General features: G+C 36.3%; 1 protein-coding gene across 5 annotated transcripts in view; it reads right to left on the bottom strand.

The window, feature by feature from the left end:
* The window catches only part of LOC135201595 (uncharacterized), a 48568-nt gene that overhangs the window by 11070 nt on the left and 14281 nt on the right, over positions 1 to 23217 (bottom strand). For 2 of the 5 annotated variants that reach the window (XM_064230630.1, XM_064230628.1), the window contains exons 2-11: positions 16422 to 16491; positions 14807 to 14933; positions 13752 to 13940; positions 10656 to 10824; positions 9994 to 10051; positions 6555 to 6773; positions 5233 to 5450; positions 4114 to 4206; positions 1926 to 2060; positions 285 to 545 (exon numbers count right to left, since the gene is read on the bottom strand). In XM_064230630.1, coding sequence (XP_064086700.1) covers positions 285 to 545; positions 1926 to 2060; positions 4114 to 4206; positions 5233 to 5450; positions 6555 to 6773; positions 9994 to 10051; positions 10656 to 10824; positions 13752 to 13940; positions 14807 to 14933; positions 16422 to 16491 — 1539 coding nt within the window. The remainder of the gene's footprint in view (positions 1 to 284; positions 546 to 1925; positions 2061 to 4113; positions 4207 to 5232; positions 5451 to 6554; positions 6774 to 9993; positions 10052 to 10655; positions 10825 to 13751; positions 13941 to 14806; positions 14934 to 16421; positions 16492 to 23217) is intronic. The other 3 variants (XM_064230629.1, XM_064230631.1, XM_064230632.1) reach the window with 3 other exon arrangements.

Below are 23217 nucleotides of genomic sequence, written 5' to 3'. Positions count from 1 at the left end.
AGAAAAAAGAAGAATAAGAAGAAGAAAAAGAAAAAGAAAGAAAAAGAAGAAGAAGAAGTAGAAGAAGAAGAAGAAGAAGAAGAAAAGGAGGAGGAGGAGGGGAGGAGGCAGGAGAAGAAGAAGAAAAAAGAAGAAGAAGAAGAGGAGGAGGAGGAGGAGGCAGGAGAAGAAGAAGAAGAAGAAGAAAAAGAAGAAGAAGAAAAGAAGAAGAATCAGTCATCTCCAAGCAAGCAGCAGAGCAGAGCAGCATCACCACACCACCACCACCTCTCACACCCACTTACAACTCCAGTGTGGTTTGCAACTCAATGTCCACCCTGTCCACCCTTGGAGCCTGGACTTCGCTGGGGGCTGTCGGAGGTGGCGAGGAGCGTCGACCCCTTCCTCCGTCAGACTGGGCACTGTCCGGTGCCACAATGAGGATGTCTGGGTCATGTGTCATGGGAGCAGTCACTAGCTCCGGGGTCTGGTGCTCTTTCCCAAGAGTAGTCTTAGGCCTATTGGCCCTAGCCTTGCTAGGAGCGTAGTCACCTTCCTGGTAACTTCTGTGTTACATTCAGGTAGGTGTGTCACAGGCAAGACAATTCGCAGGGGTAAAGTTAGTACATGAAACAGCAAAGATGTAATAAAGCACATCGAGATTAGACAAAAAAGCACTTTCAAGATCACATATAACATTCATCTCTATCTAATCTACAGCATCTACAGTATACAAAAATATCAGTTCCAAAAAGACTGGGATTCTACAACAGATAGATTCAAAAGCTTCAATCAGTGAATATTAGTTCATTATAGTGCTAACAGATGTGGTTACTTCTATTCAAAATGTGGTAACATTTTCTTCTAGGTCGTAACCAAAAATAATTACGATTTGTGCCGTCACTCACTGAGATTTTCAGGTCTTTACTTAATCCCTCAATTAATTTGAGACACTCAAAGAGATCCTTAATGGTACAAGGATGTGAACTGAACTTTTGCAAACTGAAATCTACACTGTGCACCTACAGTTCCCATGCTTGCAAGTTTTCGAGGCTGTAACACGAGTTTTATCAATTACTCTTAAAAGAAAATCTCCTTAGAAGGTAAGACTCAATGAGTAGAATTAAAGTATTACTGATCTTTTCCAGAAAATCTCACCATGTCTCTGACAACTTGACAGTTTGGGATTAGATTCACTATGGACGGGAACTTAAATTTATAGGAGAGAGTTCTCATTTACATTGAAGGGGACCATAGCCCTCTCAGAGCCAAGAATGAGGACGCCAATTCTAGAGACTGGGACTGCCATCAAGAACACTGAATATCTCAGCATGCTTTCATAGTTACAATAGTGCAATACAGAAGATATAAGTGCATATATATCATATTATATTCTCAGCCAGACTCTACTTTGCAAATTCTAGCTTGTGAGTGTTATCATTTGAAACCTCGATATTGTCAGCCACTCTGCCTTCATCAGACAACGACGTCTGAAAAGACTTTTGGGGGGTTCATAAGACTGAATCAGACAGTCAGCTTCTGGAAACTGGATGGCGGCTTCCATCGTTTACGATTAGAACACTGACCAATACTATTATATGGCAACAGGCTTATGGCATTTGAATCACAGCTTCCAAAGTTCCAGATCTAGAGATTATCCAATGAAATCTTCAGGTATCAGACATTCAGAAAACAGAATGGGTCTTTTGAAGTTCCAGATCTGGAGGTTACCAGAAGAAATCGTCAGGTAACTGGACTTTGTAGGCTCTAGAAGCTGCAACTTCCACACTCTCATATCAGAAGAGCAACATCAGATGGATTAGGCAAAAAATGAATTGAATGTTTTGGTTGAACTGACATCATGGCAACTGATACCCAGACAGAGAGGCCAACTTTATCAAGGTTATGAACCGCCATTGTGCTGTCTACCACAGCATGAGTTTTACCTGCTATTATACTTAGGGGGGCCATGCAGTACACCCGCTGCTGCCTGTCTAGTTACTGTGTAAGGCATCTCAGGCATTGGCTTCGGTCTCTTTCGGTCATCATCTGCTCGGGCCATTTTGACGGGTGTCATAGGTCTAAAGACGACGAAAAAATAACTGGGTTTTGCATAAGCTAAGGTGTTCTGCCAGAGCGTTGCAAGGTGGCTTACAATTTTAGACAAAAGGAGCTTATGGTTAATTAGAATTATTATAATTTAATTCAAGCACCAATAGGTTTAGGATAAGCTAAGGTGTTCTGCGAGTGATTCAATGTGATATACAATTTTATACAAAAAGAACTTAGGGTTAATTAGAATTATCATAATTAAACTTAACTACCAATAGGTTTAAGGTAAGCTAAGGTGTTCTGCAAGTGATTTAGTGTGGTATACACTTTTATACAAAAGGAACTTAAGGAATTAACTGGAATTATCATAATTATACTTAACTACATAATGTATTCTGTACGACTGTGTTGCATGCAAAACTATAGCTCTTGACACTGTCTTTTTACAAAAATAAAAATGGCTATGAGCAGCATTCCTTATACACAGCTAGGTTAAGTCCAAGTACATTTAACTAAGCCAGGGCAGGTGTTTTGTAGGAGTCTCTAAAGGTAGCATGTATGTTTAGGTATAAGGAATTTAGAGGTAATTGGCATGACAGTATTTACACTAGGTTAGTTAACTATGGTCTCTATGACGTTTTTGCATGCACAAAATGCTTAGTTCTTTGAATCTTTACAATAGTTAAGTATTGCTACCATTCCTTGCATACAGTTAGACTGGGATCAAGTGCATTGTTTTTAATTTTAAAAAAGTTGAAGGGAAACTTAAATCTGTGAACTTTCAGAGTACCTTGATGCACCATCACCCTTGTCTGTAAGTCATATTAATAAGGCCAGTGAAACTAACGACAAGATTTCTGTATTTTGCACAAGGGGTTACAGGAAGAAACGCAGGGTTCAACCCTACAGGAAGTGATAGGTCTGTCTCCCCGAAGGTGAAGGATTATGGGGGCCATAAAAACCATAAGTAGGAAGAAAATTCCAAAGTTTGACGTTAGGAAAAGGAAACAGCTAAGATTGAATCGTTTGTAATCTTGTTTTCAGGATGGTATATTTGTATGTTGGCCCCCATTACTAGCTGTTTGTTTGTTCATTTTCTTTTGGAGTTTTTCCTTTATTTTAAACTGTTCTGTTTTAATAATCTTCCTGTCTATCTTGTCTATCTTTCTTACCTGTGCTATCTTTGTTTCTTAACTACAGAATTAACAGAGCTATCTTGAAAGTCTTTTAAAAGCAATAGAATTAACAGAGCTATCTTGAAAGTTTTTAAAAACAATAGAATTAACAGAGCTATCTTGAAAGTCTTTTAAAAACATAGAATTAACAGATCTGTCTTGAAAGACTTTTAAAAACAATTGCAAGTGTTATAAGACTTTCCCCAAGTCCTTCCTCATCAGACAAGGAGGTATGACATGGCCCTTGTAGACAGATTCTCAGACTCATCAAAGCATTTCTATATATTTACTATATTTATCCGTTTATTTACTTATTTATCTCTCTTACTATCCTTTTTTCGTGTTTTTCTCTTTGTTTCCTTGTTCCTTCCTGTGACAGTGCTCTAATTAATTAACATCGAATCATTTACTATTTCAGATTTCAGAAGACACATATCAAATAGACGTAGTTTTGAACTTGAGCATCTTTAAACGAAAAATTACGAAAAATACTAAAACATTACAGAATGGTGTAGGAACTCATTGCTATATTTGTAATTTGTAGAAGCACTGATTTTCGTGTGCAAATCGTTTCAAGAATTATTGTTCAGTGGTATTTTTAAAAGAAAAGAAAGTCAGCCTGGTGAAAAAAATGACGAGATCAATAAATTAATTTTTTATTACCTGTTATTTTTACCAATATATTTCTCTTGTCCTTCCAGTTCAAAATCATTATTTAATAGATTTGATATTAACTACATTGCCCTCTTCTTCTAACTAGGGAGTCATAGGCCGTTCTTCATTTTAAAATTCTTTTTATTTATTGGGAGGAATGGAGAAATAAGCACAAAGTCTCACGTTTCTTGAGCAGGAGAGAGATTTAGAAAAAAAAATAAATAAATAAAAAACTCTTCGAACTTTATCTTACGAGTCAAAGAACTTGTTGGGTTGCCGAGCCGCCAGAAATCTCGAGTCGGACTTGAGATTCAGACCGAAGTCGTCGTCCTGCTTTGGGACCCTGCTGGATAAGGGAAAGTAATAACAGGTGTAGTTATTGCTGTTGTTGTTGTAGTTGTTTTAGGTACAAGAGTCTTTCTCCTTGAAGTAAATTCCATTTTAAACTAAGTATAAAGATTCTTGCAGTTACTGCTGTTGTTGCTGATAAAAACAAAGTATAAAGATTCTCATAGTTACTGTTGTTGATAAAGTATAAAGGTTCTCACAGCTATTGTTTTTGTTATTGTTGATAAACAAAGTATAAAGATTCTCACAGCTATTGCTGTTGTTGTTGATAAAGTATAAAGATTTTCACAGCTATTGTTGTTGTTGATAAACAAAGTATAAAGGTTCTCAAAGTTATTGTTGTTGTTGTTGTTGATAAACAAAGTATAAAGGTTCTCAAAGTTATTGTTGTTGTTGTTGTTGTTGATAAACAAAATATAAAGATTCTCACAGCTATTGTTGTTGTTGTTGAATTAGGTTAAAACATCTTCCCCTTGAAATAACTTCCATTTTAAACAAAGCATAAATGCTCTCACATGGACGTTCTGAAAGTTTTTAAGTTTCTGACTAAAATGGACATTAGGAATTTAAGATTTCTCTAAATACGTGTCGCTTTTATATATTTTGTCTTATATGAAAAATGAATTAGATAGTACAAGGCAGGAAAGTAGTAAGGTAATAATAATGATTAATAATAATGATGACAAGAGGGCATTGTTGTTATTACAGTTGCATACTTTTATAAACTGAGAATGTTTCAGCATGAAAAGTTACAAGCATTTAGTTTCCAATCACAGTTTTATAGAGCAGTTGAGAGAAACACGTCCGAAAATATGTGGCAACTGCAAAATACAAGGGGCGGAGCCTATAACTATAATTAAACCACATTTATTTCCATATTTCGTGAACAGGAGAGACTTGTGGCTTGAATAGAATTATCTTTGATTCGTGGCATAAACAGAACTATTGATTTTAGGTATTTACACCTCGTTGAACCAGCTGAAATCTCCAATTCAGACAGAAAATAAAACGGAAAATGGCTCACCTTCTCCTGGGCTCAGTTTTCGGCGTCTCCTTGGGAGCTTCGCCCGATTTCTGAGCGGGTTTGATCTCTCTGGTGTCGTTCCTGGAGTCGGTCGGGGGAGTGGCGGCAGCCAGCTCTGCTGCGGCTCTCGCCTTGGCCATCTTGGAGTTCTTCTCGTCCTTCAGCTGACTCTGGATTATCTCCATGTGCTTCAGCTGGGCGTCCCGACGCCGGGTTTGCTGTTGGGTTTAAGTAAGAGGTGTTTGTTGAATGAGGTGGTGGTGGGGGTTTGCTTTTGGTTTTAAGAGGTGTTTGTTAATCGGGGGGGGGGGTTTGCTGTTGGGTTCAATTAAGAGGTGTTTGTGGAATGAGGTGATGGTGGGTTTGCTTTTGGGTTTAAGGGGTGTTTGTTAAATGAGGTGATGGTGGGGGTTTGCGTTTGGGTTTCATTAAAAGGTGTTTGTTGAATGAGGTTCAGGGTTTCTTTTTGGATTTAAGAGGTGTTTGTTGAGTGAGGTGTTGGTGAGTTTGCTGTTGGGTTTAAAGGGTGTTTGTGGACTGAGGTGGTGGTGGGTTTGCGTTTGGGTTTAATTAAAAGACGTTTGTTGAACGAGGTGCAGGGTTTGCTTTTGGGTTTAATAGGTAACTCTTGATTGATGAGGTGTCCTTTTCATTTAGGTTTAAAGGATGTCTCTTGGGTGTTTTTCTTGGGTTTAATTAAAGGTTGTTTCTGTGCTGTTGTGCTTGAAGGGCATCTTTTGAAAGAGGAGGTGGGTTTGACGTTGGGTTTAAGAGGTGTCCCTTAATCAGAAGGTGGGTTTGATGTTGGGTTTGGATAGTATTTATTGCTTAAAGAGGCCCGTTTGTTGTTTTGTTTAAAAGGTGTTTATTGAATGAGTTGGATTTGCTTTTGGGTTCAAAGGGTATCTCTTGAATGAGGAGGTGGGTTTTTCACCAGTTTATAAAATTAAACCGAATAATGGTGCTTGAAAGTTAGGGGCCTTTTGGAAGCTCGATAAGCCATTTAATTCCCTTTTCGAAACTTGGTGACCCATGTGATTCCATTTTGAAAGCTTGATAAGACATTTGATTCCCTTTTGGAAGCATGTGATAAAAGTCTGTTTATTGCAAGCTTAATAAGTTATTGACCTCTTGGAAGCTTGGTAAGCCATTTAATTCTCTTTTGGAATATTATAAAAGAATCTCTTTTGGAATATTATAAAAGAAGTCATTTGTTTTCGGAAGCTTAATAAGAAAGTTATTTGCCTTTTGGAAGCTTTATAAAGCCATTAAATTCCACTCTGGAAGCTGGAAACGTAAACAAACACCAGCACCCAACTCACCTCCTCCTCCTTCTTCCTCCGCCTGTCCATCTCGGCCTCGTATTCCATCTTCATCTTCTCCTGCTGCTTCTTGATGCTCTCCTCCATCAGCCTCTCCTCCAGCTCCTCTTTCCTCTTCCTCTCAGCGTCCAGTTGCTTCTTCATCTGGATCTGCCACTGGAGTTCCCCCTCCACCTGGACCTGGCGGTCTCTGTTCACCATATCCCGCTCCTCCGAGGTCTGTCGGGAGAAAGAGAGATAGTGAGAGAGAGAAATAGAGATAGAATAGTGAGATAGAAATAGAGTTATATAGTGAGAGAGAGATAGAGATAGGGATAGTGAGAGAGAGAAATAGAGATAGTGAGAGAGAGAGAGAGAGTTTGAGAGAGATAGAGATAGTGAGAGAGAGAGATAGTGAGAGAGAGAAATAGAGATAGTGAGAGAAAGAGAGAGAGATTGAGAGAGATAGAGATAGTGAGAGAGAGATAGATAGTGAGAGAGAGAGAAATAGAGATAGTGAGAGGGAGAGATAGTAATAGAAAGAGAGAAAGAGATAGTGAGAGAGAGAGAAAGTATATTAGTTATTTAGGGTATCATACAATTTCTTGTGTAACTCCGAGAGAGAGAGAGAGAGAGAGAGAGAGAGAGAGAGATAATTGGCATGCGTGTGTCTTTCCAATTTGCTGTAAATTAATGACTTGCAAATAACATTAGCAAATACCCATTAGTACCAGTTTGGACGTGAATGGAATAGTCAATTCACATAAAGTATATATATATATATATATCAGCAGTGATTAACAAAGCAGTTCTATAACTACACGAACAGAACACTAAAACTAATCTATTATTACTTATCCGTCGGTATACAGCGTATTTGTGATTGTATGTATGTGTGTGTGTGTATGTATGTATGCGTTTTTTACTCTATGCTTGTAACGAATAATATCTATTTATACATATATCTCATCCTATACTAACGTATATTAGCTACATAAATCATACAATGTACATAATATTACCTATACACTACCTATGATGCATATACGTGAAAACTTTGAGCGTGTATGAACATAGAGCTGATACGTGTTTAAGAAACACATATATCTATATAACACATGTCTAAAGTTTGTACGACAACCACTATGAATATATAGACTCGTGCTATAAGCCAAGTTTCTCTAAATGCTTACCCTAAAGAAATTGGCGATATTCATCCTAGACTTTTGACTTCAGCTCCCTCAGAAAAGTCACTGATTTGTCAAAGTAACTCATGAATCAATATCCGGATTCATTCCAAAATCATGGTAGTTTTACTCTGATTCATGACCTCTCATTTCATAAGATCTCACTCAGTTCCATCCTATGGAATCTTTTCAAATTCCTCAGTTTTGCTTTGATTCGTGACCTCTCATTTCATAAGATTTCACTCAATTCCATCCAATGGTTTTTTTTTAACCTCGTAAGAAAACAACTAACCTCTTTCCAGATTCTTTCAACGTAATTTCCTCGTAACTTTGACCAAACGCCTACTGAGGTATCTACCAACAAAAATAAGTAATCAGTTTTGAATTTATTTCAAAAATTTTACCAGTTCTGTTAATAATTTAAGTATTTTTTAGACATCAAAAATTATTTAAATCTCCTTTTTTGAAAACCATGGATGACATACGGTCATGGGTAACTGCTGGGTATATAGACTCTAAGATTGATGGGTACATTACAAGTCTGATAGGATTTATAACCTGATAATTTACAAGATCGATGGAAAATATAACCAGGTGCATTACAAGACTGATGGGACCTATAACCGTAGAAATTACAAGATTGATGGGAATTATAACCAGGTACATTGAAGACTGATGGGATTTATAACCGCAGAAATTACAAGACTGATGGGATTTATAACCGGATAAGTTAGAAGATTGATGGGGTTTATAACCAGGTATATTACAAGACTGATTGGATATAGAACAAGGTATATTGTGAGAGTATTGGGATATATAACCAGGTATCCTACAAGATTGACAGGACTTATAACCAGGTATATTACAAGATTACTTAGAGTTATAACCAGGTTTATTACAAGATTGATAAGATATATCTCCCGGGATATAAGGAGATTGATCAGATTTATAAGCAGGTATATTACAGGATTAATGGGATATATTACCAGGTATATCACAAGATTGGTGGAATTTATAACCAGGTGTATTACCCGATTAATTGGAATTATAAACAGATATATTATGAGGTTAATGGGATATATAACCAGGAATATTACAATGTTGATGAGATTAATATTTGTGGATATTACAAGATTAATGGGATGTATAACCAGGTATATCACAAAATTGATGGGATATATAGTCAGCGATATTACAAGATTAATAGGATATATAACCAGGTATCTTACCTGATTGATTGGAATTATAACCAGGTACATTACAAGATTGATTGGAATTGTTACCAGGTATATCACAAGATATGTTGGATTTATAATCAGGAATATTAACCAGGTATACTACAAGATTGGTTGGATTTATAACCAGGAATATTACAAGATTGGTAATATTCCTTGGTTATAAATACTATCAGAAGACTGATAGTATTTATAACCAAGATGTATTACAAGATTAACTGGCTTTATAACCAGGTAAGTTATTCACAGAGACGTGAATATCAATGTGCGTGACGAGTGTGTTGGCTGGCTTGTCTTCGATAGCTAGGTCAAGGTCACTAATCTAGGTCACGAGTGATGTGGATTCTTTCCACGATCGGAATTGCAACAAGGACGCCATAAACCCTCTTGCTTATTTACATTACAGATCGATACCGTATTCATCAACAATACAAAGCAATACTGTCCTTTATATCCAGTTTATATCTTCCAGATTATATCTTATCTTTTTTATTTATTAAATGATCGGGAGACGTACCTACTAAAAATATTCGGTAATGGGGATCTCTTAAGATTATGTTTTTTACTTAAAATAACCGAAATAGACAATTTTTTAAAGTTTTATGAAAATTATATATATTGTATAGGCCTAGCGAAGAAGTATCTTCTTGATATCAAATTTTATACATACACGTGTTGAATGTGCTGGCATGTGTGTATATTTTAGGTTTAGGCTTGTTGCAACTGTGTAGACGTACGTATGCGTGTAATGTGTATTTATCTATAAATATTATACTATATTTATCTATTTATTAGCCTATCTAAATAATATATAACTCTGGAATCTCAAAAATAAAACAAATGATTCCTATTGGGCGAATTCTTAGACTTGGGCGGCAAAAACTGAAATTTCTCCAGCCCTATAAACCTTCTCCTATACAAGTCACCGTTTCCTATAAACTCTCTAGTACTATTCGAACCCGGATTCTGTACAATAGGATCCTTCTGTATAGGATCCTTTTCTATATGAGTTGGGTTGCTCTGGGATCCTGCACCCACCATGTTTGCGTTAAATCTCTGAGGGCGGCGTCCTCCGTAGAACTTGGGAACTGTGTACCTGGAGGGGCGGGAAAGAGGAGAAAGTGGTTATAGTCATTTAAAACGGTCGTCTCTCTCTTTTGTGCAGATATTTGACAGTTCTAAATGCGAACATACTATAGAATGAATGTAAAAACGTTTATTCTGCCATAATGGAAGTGTAGAACTCTACTTATTGGTTAATCTTTTAAACAAAAAGATAATACGAAAACCTCGATATACGGGATCGTGTCCGATAACAGCCATCATTTTTTAGACCTATACCTACTCTCTCTCGTAACTTTATTTTAAACATTGCGACGTGTATTAGACGTATATACAATATAAATATTCTTAACCGTCGATGAAATGCTACAAGAGAATTGACCAATGGAGTCCGCCACTGGAAAATGCTACATAAAGTAAAAAATCCTACATGAAGTGGCAACTCTTTCTGATACAGTACTGAACATGGGCCACCAACGGAAACCCAAAGTCACTGACGGACCGTTAATGAGATTCTTTAAGATTATTGTAATATATTGGTAGATTAAAGGATTATGAAGATAATACTCTCACGCTCTGCATAACATTACATTTAAAAACAGGCCATTTCAGTAAAGGCAACAAATGTGCTTCCTTACTCTGGCTGCGATGCTCCTCCGTAGTCGTAATCGTTGTATCCGCCTCCCCCTAAGCCGTCGTAGCCTCCTCCTCCTCCCCCACCGTAGCCTCCGCCGTAGTCTCCGTAATAGCCTCCTCCAGCGTCTTCCACCGTAGCCGCTTGGTCTACTTTGGCGTTTCCGCCTTGACCTTCGAAAAGGGAGCATTTTGTGTCATTTTTGTAATTTTGTTGACATCGGTCTAGTGCTATGTATCGCTATTTCTTCCTGGCGTCTTCTCTCATTCTCATAGTTTGAAAAATAATGATTGTAAATCTTGTGAAAGGACATAACTGACTTGAGTCTAGTTCAAGGTTTTCAATTTTTAAATGTAAATGAATACAACTGGTTTAAATCTTGCCCCACCAGAGTTTCAGTTTTGTAATCTATGTGACATAAGTTCATTCTTTCGATTTTTACAACTGCACTCCGCATGCGTCTAGTGTCCCCTTCTTTTATTCTAATCCAATACTTACAAATGTTGAGTTAGAGTTTGCATCAGCCTAGTGTCCTATTCCTGCTTTAAAACTGTGATTAGCATCAATCTAAAGTCCCATATTCTTTCAGATTTTAAAATGTAATTGACATAAGGCTATAGGGTCCCATCGCTGTCCCTTTTTTTTTTTTTTTTTTTCATTAAATATCAAAGCGTTTGTGTTCATGTGGAATCACACAAGATCCTCAGTGGTTGAAGTGTGGGAAACAGCAGGCAAAAAGGCATTGTATGTAGTACACAAACATCAAACACGTTTTCTGGCATCTTAGTTAACATATTTTTTTCTGTCAAATCGTGCAACAAGTAGTCAATGTTGGTGGCAAAATTGAAAATGGTTTTCTCTTGCCAGTGTGACAGACTTCTTCGAGAAACATGCTGGAGTTTGCCACAAAAAAAATTGTTTCCCTGTGAAAGCGTTGGCAGCTAAAATACTGGAAAGGCCTAAAAATATGTTTGTGCATCATTGATTTATGAGGTTCAAATGGCTGTTTTGTATGTGAGTCTAGAGAAAACGTTTCATTAGTCTGTCTTGTTTGAGTGATGTCCTCGTGTAAGTCTAAAGGTTAATGTGATTTAATCGGTAAGAGTAATTGACGTTGTGTAGCAACCATTTCTCTCTTGTGTTGGTTTTCCTCCATCTTAAAAATCTAAGATGTGACCCTGTTTTCAATCAAGTGATAATTCTTTTGTTTTGGGTACATTTGCAACTGAAAAGTGTTTTTAATAATTTACTGTATGCGAATTTACACCATTAATATTCGAAATAGGTTTGGTTTTATTTGTTATTATTGTTGAATGTAAGCTCCCTTTTCCGGGTGGCGAATGGAACAGCCAGACGCAGTGGCGGGAAAAATTGCTTCTCTCGCTGTTCGCTACGGCAAGATGTCACGTATTTACTTCATTATACGTAAGTATATCAGTATGTACTGTTAATTTTATAAAGTGCGTTTCAGCCAGATACGATATGACGTAACTTGGTTTAGCATCTGTTTGATGGAATTTGCGTCTGGCTGTTCCATTCGCCACCCCGGAAGGCAGCTTACATTCGACAATAATAACAATATCCTATTTCGAATATTAACGGGTGTAATTCGCATACAGTAAATTATTAAAACACTTTTCAGTTGAACAAATGTACAACCAGTTATCCTTTATTTACCTAAAACCTTACACAGCGTAACTATTTCAAAACCCAACCCGGGACGCAGGTGGTTTACCATACAAAAACACACTGGCGGATGGACAGATGAAAAAAAACAACAGAGTATAGTGAACAGCTTTAACTCATGAATTACACAACTCAGTCTCATAATGCTGACAATTAGACACATCTATAGTGAACCATGTATTAGCCATAATAATCCCTTTGGTGCAAATCATGCTCTCATTTGTTCACTTGCAAAGAACTAATAATATATCTATAGCTCTCTGTTCCACATTAATCTAACAACCTTCCTTTCTCATTTCATTCTTTTCACAACCTCACTATAGTCTAACAACCTTGGTTTTCTTCCTTCATTCATCTCTCTTTCACTATAGTCTTAACAGCTAGTCTTCTGCTTTCTCACTATAGTCTAACAATCTGGGTTTCTCATTTCAGCCATTTCACCTCCACATTAGGCTAATAATATGGTTTCTCCCTTCCATTATGGTTTAACAACTTGGTTTCCCCATTCTCATCGTGTTCTAACAACTTTGGCTTCTCATTTCAGTCATTTCCCACGCTCACTATAGTCGAACAACTTGGTTCACTCCACACTCACTATAGTTTCGGTTTCTCTCTCCATTTATTTCATCTCCACGTTAGTCTAACAATCATCCACTATGGTCTAACAACTTGGTTTCTCCATTCGCACTGTAGTCTAGCAACCTTAGTTAATACATTCATTGAATGCACACCCTTGCTATAGTCTAACAACCTTGGTTTCTACATTCATTGATTTCTCGTCCTCACTGTTATAGTCTAACAACCTCGGTTTCTGCATTCATTCATTTCTCATCTTCACTCTAGTCTAACAACTTCGTTTCCCAATTCTCACTATAGTCTAGCAACCTGAAATAATACATTTATTGAATGCACGCCCTTGCTATAGTGTAACAAACCTTGGTTTCTGCATTCATTGATTTCTCATCCTCACTATTACAGTCTAACAACCTCGGTTTCTGCATTCATTCAATTCTCATCCTCACTATAGTCTAACAAGTTGGTTTCCTAGTTCTCAATATAGTCTAACAACCTCGGTTCCTACTTCATTGATTTCTCATCCTCACTATAGTCTAAACAACTTGGTTTCCCAATTCTCACTATCATTTAAACAACCTTGGTTTCCCAATTCTCACTTTAGTCTAACAACCTTAGTTCATTGATTTCTCATCCTCACTATAGTCTAACAACCTCGGTTTCTGCCTTCATTGATTTCTCATCCTCACTATATAGTCTAAGAACCTCGGTTTCTACATTCATTCATTTCTCATCCTCACTATATAGTCTAAGAACCTCGGTTTCTACATTCATTCATTTCTCATCCTCACTATATAGTCTAAACAACTTGGTTTCCCAATTCTCTCTATAGTCTAACAACCTCTGTTCCTCCTCCTGGGATTATCCTCCTGGAAGGAGGGATTGTAAGCGACGGGGGCGTTCATGGCGGCGAAGAGCCTCTCCTCCTCTTCCCTCTCCTTCCTCTTGGCCGCCTCCTTCTCCGCCACTTGCTTCTTCAGGTCCTCCAGGGTCGCGCGCCCTCGCTCCACCCTGATGCTCTCCCGGGTTCCTGCAGGAGGCGAAGGAAGGAAGGAAGGAGGTGGCGTCAGAGAGGGATGGCATTGACTCAAACGTTTGTTCTGTTCTGTTCGACACTAAGCGAATGTGCAATGCTTTCGCTGTTCGGTGTTTGTTGGCTCGTTTCAAAGCAAGATTTTTGCGTGTTTAGTTGTTTATGTTGGCGTTTTTTAACATGTTAGTGGGTTAGACTCGAGTTTGTTTATGTTGTTTTTAACATGTTAAGGGAGTTAGAGTCCTTTATATAATAACATTTCATGTTGTTCTGTCGATGTGCTCAACTTCAGAAAGACACCTTTCCGGTGCCTCTGAAAAGTACGACCCCATTTTACAGCTCCTTTTTCAATCATTGCTATACAAATAACATTATTATTATTATATTATAAATCATATTCAATACATTTACACTTTATATACTTAATTCGTCTTTGCTTTCTCTGTAGCGTTAACTTAAAAGTGGTTAAAATAGTCAGTTTTGAGATGACAGTCAAGTTGCCATGACGTCACGAGATACCGTAGGAATAGTTTGGTAGTCTTAGTTCTGTACAATAGGCAGTTTCAAGGCAAAAATAATAAAAAAGTGGCAACAATGATAATATCAATGCTGGTTAAGGTAGTTGATATACATTAGAAATAGTTTAAAAATGATAAGATATCACAAAATCTGTTGTCATACAAGGAATTTGATATCCCTTTGAGGTGTGATCACAAACCAAAACAAAATCTTGAATAAAAACAATAAACAATCTTATAAACACAACCAGCAGGTGTATACACGCGTGCACTAATACACAATAAGAAGAAGACTGCATAGATAGCAAACGTGACCTTAAATGACCTTGAAAGACCTGGACTTACGTGGGTCATCGAAGACGGAGGAGGTCGTGTGAATGTACTTGTTGGTGGCTGCGTTGAATCTCGTGGACGAGTTGTCGGTCAGCCATGGCACTGACCCATAGTGCCTGGGTTCCCCTAGGCCCCCAAACTGCCACAAAAAAGTGGGACAAAATATCACTTATTATTATTGTTATTTATTTCAGATGAACAAGCTTTCTCAAGGTCTGAGAAATAAAGAAAAAATGGAAGAAAATGGGGACCTTTCTGATAAACCAAATGATGGCCACTATGAGGAAGGACCTTCCTAGTGGACCAAATGATGGCCACTATGAAGATGGACCTTCCTGATGGACCAAGTGAGGTCCTATAACTGGACCACCAAAAATGACAATGGAAATTAAAAGGAGCTTCAATACGAAAAGCAGTTTTGTAGAGGAAATAATTATTATAATATTAATTCTTAAAACTGGAATTGATTTGTTCTTAGATTATTGATTCTGGCATGTTGAAGTTATGATAGATTATAATTGTGGCTGAAACATTATAGCAATATGTCTCAAAAATAGGAAATATTATGATTGTGGCCGAAACATTAATAGTAATAATATTTTTTGATAAATTGGAAACTTTACTATGATTGTGGCTGAAACATTATAGCAATAATATTTTTATTTAAAGTAACAAACTTCATTATGATTGTAGCTGATATATTACAGAAATAGTATTTATGAAAAATAGGAAACTTTATCAATTTTGTAGCCGAAATATTACAGCAGTAGCATTTTGTTTTGAAATAAAAATGAAAATTTCCAAAATTATATGTTCGAAATGAACGTCACTTCAAGTTAGAAAGTTAAGAGTCAACTTAATAAATCTTATCTTTTATTCCTCAAAGTTTCGTTTTAATTAACCAGCTGGAAACAGTAATTAACATTTTATCGCTTCTTTTCGTGTTCCGGAAGACTAAATAAGGAGAATGATAATAAATATAAACTAAAAACAAAATGAAAAATATTAAAACTAGAACTCAGTATTACCTGGAACTCAGAGCAAGGAATGACCGACATCAATATCTGACTAACATGCAAGGTCAAGCGAAGTTATTTATTAAATTATTTTTTTATATATATTTATTTTTTATAATTTTTTATTTACATTTTTTTCACTTATCTAATTTTCATTTATTCAATCATTTATCCAATTATTAATTTGCTTGCTTACCTAGTTATCAATTATTCATTTTTATTAACTTATTTATTTATTTGTTTATTTATTAATTTATTTATTATATCTTTATTTATTTACTTGTTTTCGTATTTCTGTATTTACTTATTAACTATTTATTTATCTGTCTTTAAATTGATTCACTCATTAATTCATTTATTTATCTTTATTTATTTTTTATTCATTTATTTATTTATTTATTCTTTATTTATCTCTATTTTTATTTATTTTATTTATCATTTATTTATTTATCCATTTTTATTTAATTTATTTATCTTTATTTATTTATTTATTTATTTATTTATTTATCTATGTATTTTTATTTATTTTTATTTATTTATTCGTTTATTTATCTATGATTATTTTTATTTATTTAGTTATTTATTTATTCATTTATTTATTTTTTACTTACCATGTTGCCTTGGTATAAATTGCTCTCACTGTAAGCTCCTCTCAGTGCACCTACGGTCGGCTGAGCCACGCTGGAAGGGAGACAGATATAATAATAATAATAATAATAATAATACTTAGGAAGCAGACCCTCTCTCAAGCATACTTTATTAAAAAGTAATGGCTACATTCAAGCAGCATTACACTTGTAGAGATTCTTCTCTATTTTCCGAATAGCGGCTTTTTCCGTGCTACTTAGACAGGCTAGTAGAGCGCCTATGGAGGTCATGATCAAATACAGAGCCAAAATTGGTGTATATATTTGAATTTTACAGATAAACTATGATACCATAGTTATCAAAGTCATTAACGATATATATATATATGTCTCTATCTCTCTCTCTCTCTCTGCTCTCTCTCTCTCTCTCTCTCTCTCTCTTTCTTGAAGCAAGCAAGCTTTCGTCTGGAGCTGCCAGACATCCTCGGGCTGGGAAGCTGAGGGTGGACTGATCTTGAAGCGGTGTCCGTCCTCGTTTATATTTGGAGTTGACAGCAGGGGAACCGCCCCATGCTGATCTACTATTGGCTGGTGGCGGTAGGTCTTCGTTTTCATATATATCGTTAATGACTTTGATAACTATGGTATCATAGTTTATCTGTAAAATTCAAATATATACACCAATTTTGGCTCTGTATTTGATCATGACCTCCATAGGCGCTCTACTAGCCTGTCTAAGTAGCACGGAAAAAGCCGCTATTCGGAAAATAGAGAAGAATCTCTACAAGTGTAATGCTGCTGAAGTAGCCATTACTTTTAATAAATAATAATAATAATAATAATAATAATAATAATAATAATAATAATAATAATAATAATAATAATAATGATAATAATAACCATAATAACCATATGCTGGTAACAGACCTTCTTTCAAACATGTTTTACTGAACATAATGGCAGAATTTACACAATTTATTTTGTGAGAGAATTCTGTACGAAATAAATTCTGCAAACTCTGCCATTATATTCAGTAAAATAATAATAATAATAATAATAATAATAATAATAATTATTATTATTATTGTTAAAAAGAATGGCAGAATTAAGCGAGTTGATTTTATACATTGTTTTTTCTATTTTCCTTACAATTCGCTTCTCAGGCTCAGCGATGTTTCTGAGTAACTGACCAATATTCATATTGGGAATTTTCAAAAATCATAAATGCTGAAGGTAATCTTTTATTGGAACAGGATATCAGGTCCTCGGACGAGGATGACCTGCGATAAGGTCGAAACGTTACGTAATACCAGATATACCAGCTATACCAGCACCAATACCAGCCCTTAAACCGAAGACGAACCCGGCCCCGAACTGAACTATGCCTACGGAATAATACCAGCACTGACGACGACCCCTGCTTGACCTGGACCTGATATCCTGTTCCAATAAAAGATTACCTTCAGCATTTATGATTTTTGAAAATTCCCAATATGAATATTGGTCAGTTACTCAGAAACATCGCTGAGCCTGAGAAGCGAATTGTAAGGAAAATAGAAAAAACAATGTATAAAATCAACTCGCTTAATTCTGCCATTCTTTTTAACAATAATTATTATTATTATTATTTTTTTTTTTTTTTTTTTTTTTTTGCTCTATCACAGTCCTCCAATTCGACTGGGTGGTATTTATAGTGTGGGGTTCCGGGTTGCATCCTGCCCTCCTTAGGAGTCCATCACTCTTCTTACTATGTGTGCCGTTTCTAGGATCACACTCTTCTGCATGAGTCCTGGAGCTACTTCAGCCTCTAGTTTTTCTAGATTCCTTTTCAGGGATTTTGGGATCGTGCCTAGTGCTCCTATGATTATGGGTACGATTTCCACTGGCATATCCCATATCCTTCTTATTTCTATTTTCAGATCTTGATACTTATCCAATTTTTCCCTCTCTTTCTTCTTCAACTCTGGTGTCCCATGGTATTGCGACATCAATGAGTGATACTTTCTTCTTGACCTTGTCAATCAACGTCACGTCTGGTCTGTTTGCACGTATCACCCTATCCGTTCTGATACCAATAGTCCCAGAGGATCTTTGCCTGATCGTTTTCTATCACTCCTTCAGGTTGGTGCTCGTACCACTTATTACTGCAAGGTAGCTGATGTTTCTTGCACAGGCTCCAGTGGAGGGCTTTTGCTACTGAATCATGCCTCTTTTTGTACTGGTTCTGTGCAAGTGCCGGGCATTCACTTGCTATGTGGTTTATGGTTTCACTTTTCGTATTGCACTTCCTACATATGGGAGAGATGTTATTTCCGTCTATCGTACTTTGAACATATCTGGTTCTTAGGGCCTGATCTTGTGCCGCTGTTATCATTCCTTCAGTTTCCTTCTTTAGCTCTCCCCTCTGTAGCCATTGCCAATTGTCATCGCTGGCTAGTTCTTTAGTCTGTCTCATGTATTGTCCATGCATTGGTTTGTTGTGCCAGTCCTCTGTTCTTTCTGTCTTTCTCCTGTCTCTGTATATTTCTGGTCTTCGTCTGCTTTTATTAGTCCTTCTTCCCATGCACTCTTTAGCCACTCGTCTTCACTGGTTTTCAGATATTGCCCCAGTGCTCTGTTTTCGATGTTGACGCAGTCCTCTATACTTAGTAGTCCTCTCCCTCCTTCCTTTCGTGTTATGTATAGTCTGTCCGTATTTGCTCTTGGGTGTAGTGCTTTGTGTATTGTCATATGTTTCCTGGTTTTCTGATCTATGCTGCGGAGTTCTGCCTTCGTCCATTCCACTATTCCTGCGCTGTATCTGATTACTGGCACTGCCCATGTGTTTATGGCTTTTATCATATTTCCGGCGTTGAGTTTTGACTTGAGTATCGCCTTGAGTCTCTGCATATATTCTTTCCTGATCGTGTCCTTCATCTCTTGGTGTTTTATATCTCCTCCTTCCATTATTCCCAGGTATTTGTATCCTGTCTCATCTATGTGTTTGATGTTGTTCCCATCTGGTAGCTTTATCCCTTCAGTTCTCGTTACTTTGCCTTTTTGTATGTTGACTAAGGTGCATTTTTCTATTCCAAACTCCATCCTGATGTCCTCAGATACAATCCTTACAGTCTGGATTAGGGTATCTATTTCCTTGATGCTCTTACCATACAGCTTGATGTCGTCCATGAACATCAGATGGTTGATTCTGTTGCCTCTTTTCTTGAGTTGGTACCCGACATCCATCTTCTGTAGTACTTTTGTCATGGGAATCATGGCTACTACGAAGAGTAGTGGGGACAGTGAGTCGCCCTGGAAGATCCCTCTCCTGATATTAACCTCTGCTAGTCTTATTCCAGAGCTTGTAAGGATTGTATTCCAGTTGCGCATTGTATTTTTGAGGAAGCTGATGGTATTTTCCTCTGCCCATATATTTTCAGGCATTCTATTAGCCATGTGTGTGGTATCATGTCGAAGGCTTTCTTATAGTCTATCCATGCCATGCTTAGGTTGGTTTTCCTTCTCCTACTGTTCTTCATTACCATTTTGTCTATCAGGAGCTGGTCTTTTGTGCCCCTACACTTCCTTCTGCAGCCTTTCTGTTGGTGGGGGATGGTGTTTGTTTCCTCTAGGTAGTTGTATAGCCTTTCACTGATGATACCTGTTAGTAACTTCCACATTATTGGTAGGCAGGTGAGTATCGCCTTGAGTCTGCATATATTCTTTCCTGATCGTGTCCTTCATCTCTTGGTATTTTGTTATTATTATTATTATTATTATTATTATTATTATTATTATTATTATTATTATTATTATTATTATTATTATTATTATTATTATTATTATTTTATTTTTCTTTCTTTTTTCTTTTTTTTTTCTTTTTTTGCTTTATCACAGTCCTCCAATTCGACTGGGTGGTATTTATAGTGTGGGGTTCCGGGTTGCATCCTGCCTCCTTAGGAGTCCATCACTTTTCTTACTATGTGCGCCGTTTCTAGGATCACACTCTCCTGCATCAGTCCTGGAGCTACTTCAGCCTCTAGTTTTTCCAGATTCTTTTTCAGGGATCTTGGGATCGTGCCTCGTGTTCCTATGATTATGGGTACAATTTCCACTGGCATATCCCATATCCTTCTTATTTCTATTTTCAGATCTTTTTCTTCAACTCTGGTGTCCCGTGGTATTGCGACATCAATGAGAGACACTTTCTTCTTGATTTTGTCAATCAACGTCACGTCTGATCGTTTCCTATCACTCCTTCAGGTTGGTGCTCGTACCACTTATTACTGCAAGGTAGCTGATGTTTCTTGCACAGGCTCCAGTGGAGGGCTTTTGCCACTGAATCATGCCTCTTTTTGTACTGGTTCTGTGCAAGTGCCGGATATTCGCTTGCTATGTGGTTTATGGTCTCATTTTTCGTATTGCACTTCCTACATATCGGAGAGATGTTATTTCCATCTATCGTTCTTTAAACATATCTGGTTCTTAGGGCCTGATCTTGTCCCGCTGTTATCATTCCTTCAGTTTCCTTCTTTAGCTCTCCCCTCTGTAGCCATTGCCAATTGTCATCGCTGGCCAGTTCTTTAGTCTGTCTCATGCATTGTCCGTGCATTGGTTTGTTGTGGCATTCCTCTGTTCTGTTTGTCATTCTCCTGTCTCTGTATATTTCTGGGTCTTCGTCTACTTTTATCAGTCCTTCTTTCCATGCACTCTTGAGCCACTCGTCTTCACTGGTTTTCAGATATTGCCCCAGTGCACTGTTCTCGATGTTGACGCAGTCCTCTATGCTTAGTAGTCCTCTCCCTCCTTCCTTTCGTGTTATGTATAGTCTGTCCGTATTTGCTCTTGGGTGTAGTGCTTTGTTTATTGTTATATGTTTCCTAGTTTTCTGGTCTATGTTGCGGAGTTCTGCTTTCGTCCATTCCACTATTCCTGCGCTGTATCTGATTACTGGGACTGCCCATGTGTTTATGGCTTTTATCATATTTCCGGCGTTGAGTTTTGACTTGAGTATCGCCTTGAGTCTGCATATATTCTTTCCTGATCGTGTCCTTCATCTCTTGGTATTTTGTTATTATTATTATTATTATTTTATTATTATTATTATTATTATTATTATTATTATTATTATTATTCCTCGTAGGATTTAATTTTTTCAACAAGGATAGAAAATTTATATCCTACGTTCAATCCTTCAATTTCATCCCGTTGTATGCACAAAAAATCACGCCTCTCTCTCTCTCTCTCTCTCTCTCTCTTCTCTCTCTCTTCTCTCTCGCTCTCTCTCTCTCTCTCTCTCTCTCTCTCTCTCTCTCTCTCTCTCTCTCTCTCTCTCCCCAGATCGATGTGAGGTATCCGTTACCCTGGACAATATCATTTCTTTGCCCTCAATTGGGATACTTTTATTATTATCATTATGTCCTTTCACTTCATCTTTATTGCAGGTCTTGGAATTCCTCCGTTAATAGAATAATTCCTTAATTAAACATCAGTATACCTTCTACCTTCTCACTAACATTACACCTGTAATTAGCGATGACCTGTGTTTTTAGAAAAGGGGTAGAATTATTTATACTGATTTGGTGATTTTGATAAAATTCATTGTTAGTTATCTAGAACATTTTAGGAAGTTTGTTGTTGTAATTGGCAATATTTTATACGTGTATATATATGTATATGTATATATATATGTGTGTGTGTGTGTGTGTATGTATATGTATATATATATATATTATATATATATATATATATATATATGTTGTGTGTGTGTGTGTGTGTGTGTGTGTGCATGTATGTGATATATATATATATATATATATATATATATATATGTATGTATGTAGATATATATATATATATATATATATATATATATATATATATATATATATATATATATATATTCTTGAAGATTGAGGATGTACATAGATAATGTGCGGAACGTCTCTTATGAATAAATATGGCCTTTTGGATGTGTTTATTGGACCCTGCTGAATGTTATATATAATATATATATATATATATATATATATATATATATATATATATAATATTTATATATAATATTATTATATATAGATTTCAGTATACACGTCTGTTGTAAGGACGTGTATAAAAAAAATGCATTCACCTATATCACGAGTATGCGTGTTCAGGTGTATTGCCTACGTTTGGGAAAAGAGGCAATAAAGAAAAAAAGTAATTCGTATTAAATTACAGCTCCTTACAGGACGTCGTAATTACACCCACGATAATTCTCTGTAGTTCGTATTGTTCCTCCAGTAACTTTCGTCTCTATAACAGATATCGCTCTAGTAATTAAATATGTCAGTGGTTATAAAAATATTAATTAAATTTGTCAGTGGTTTGAAAAAAATAATCAAATATGCCAGTTGTTTTTTTTTTAAGTATTTAAATGTGTCAGTGGCTTTCAAAAAGTACTTAAATATGTCAGTGGTTTTCACAAAGTAATTATGTCAGTGGTTTCCAAAGAAGTTATCAAATATATGTCAATGGTTTCCAAAAAAAAAGTAATTAAATATGTCAGGTGTTTTCAAAAAAGCAATTAAATGTGTCAGTTGTTTTCAAAAAAAGTAATGAAATGTGTCAGTGGTTTTCAAAAAAGTAATTAAATATGTCAGTAGTTTTCTAAAAAGTAATTAAATATGTCAGTAGTTTTCTAAGAAAGTAATTAAATATGTCAGTAGTTTTCTAAAAAGTAATTAAATATGTCAGTAGTTTTCAAAAAAGCATTTAAATATGCCAGTGGTTATCAAAAATGTAATTAGATATGTCAGTAGTTTTCAAAAAAGTAATTAAATATGTCAGTAGTTTTCAAAAA

The sequence above is a fragment of the Macrobrachium nipponense genome, chromosome 28 (assembly GCF_015104395.2).
Source record: "Macrobrachium nipponense isolate FS-2020 chromosome 28, ASM1510439v2, whole genome shotgun sequence".
Classification (NCBI taxonomy): Eukaryota; Metazoa; Arthropoda; class Malacostraca; order Decapoda; family Palaemonidae; genus Macrobrachium; species Macrobrachium nipponense.
The sequence above is the reverse complement of the archived record's forward strand: the minus strand, read 5'-3'. Positions and strand labels throughout refer to the sequence as shown.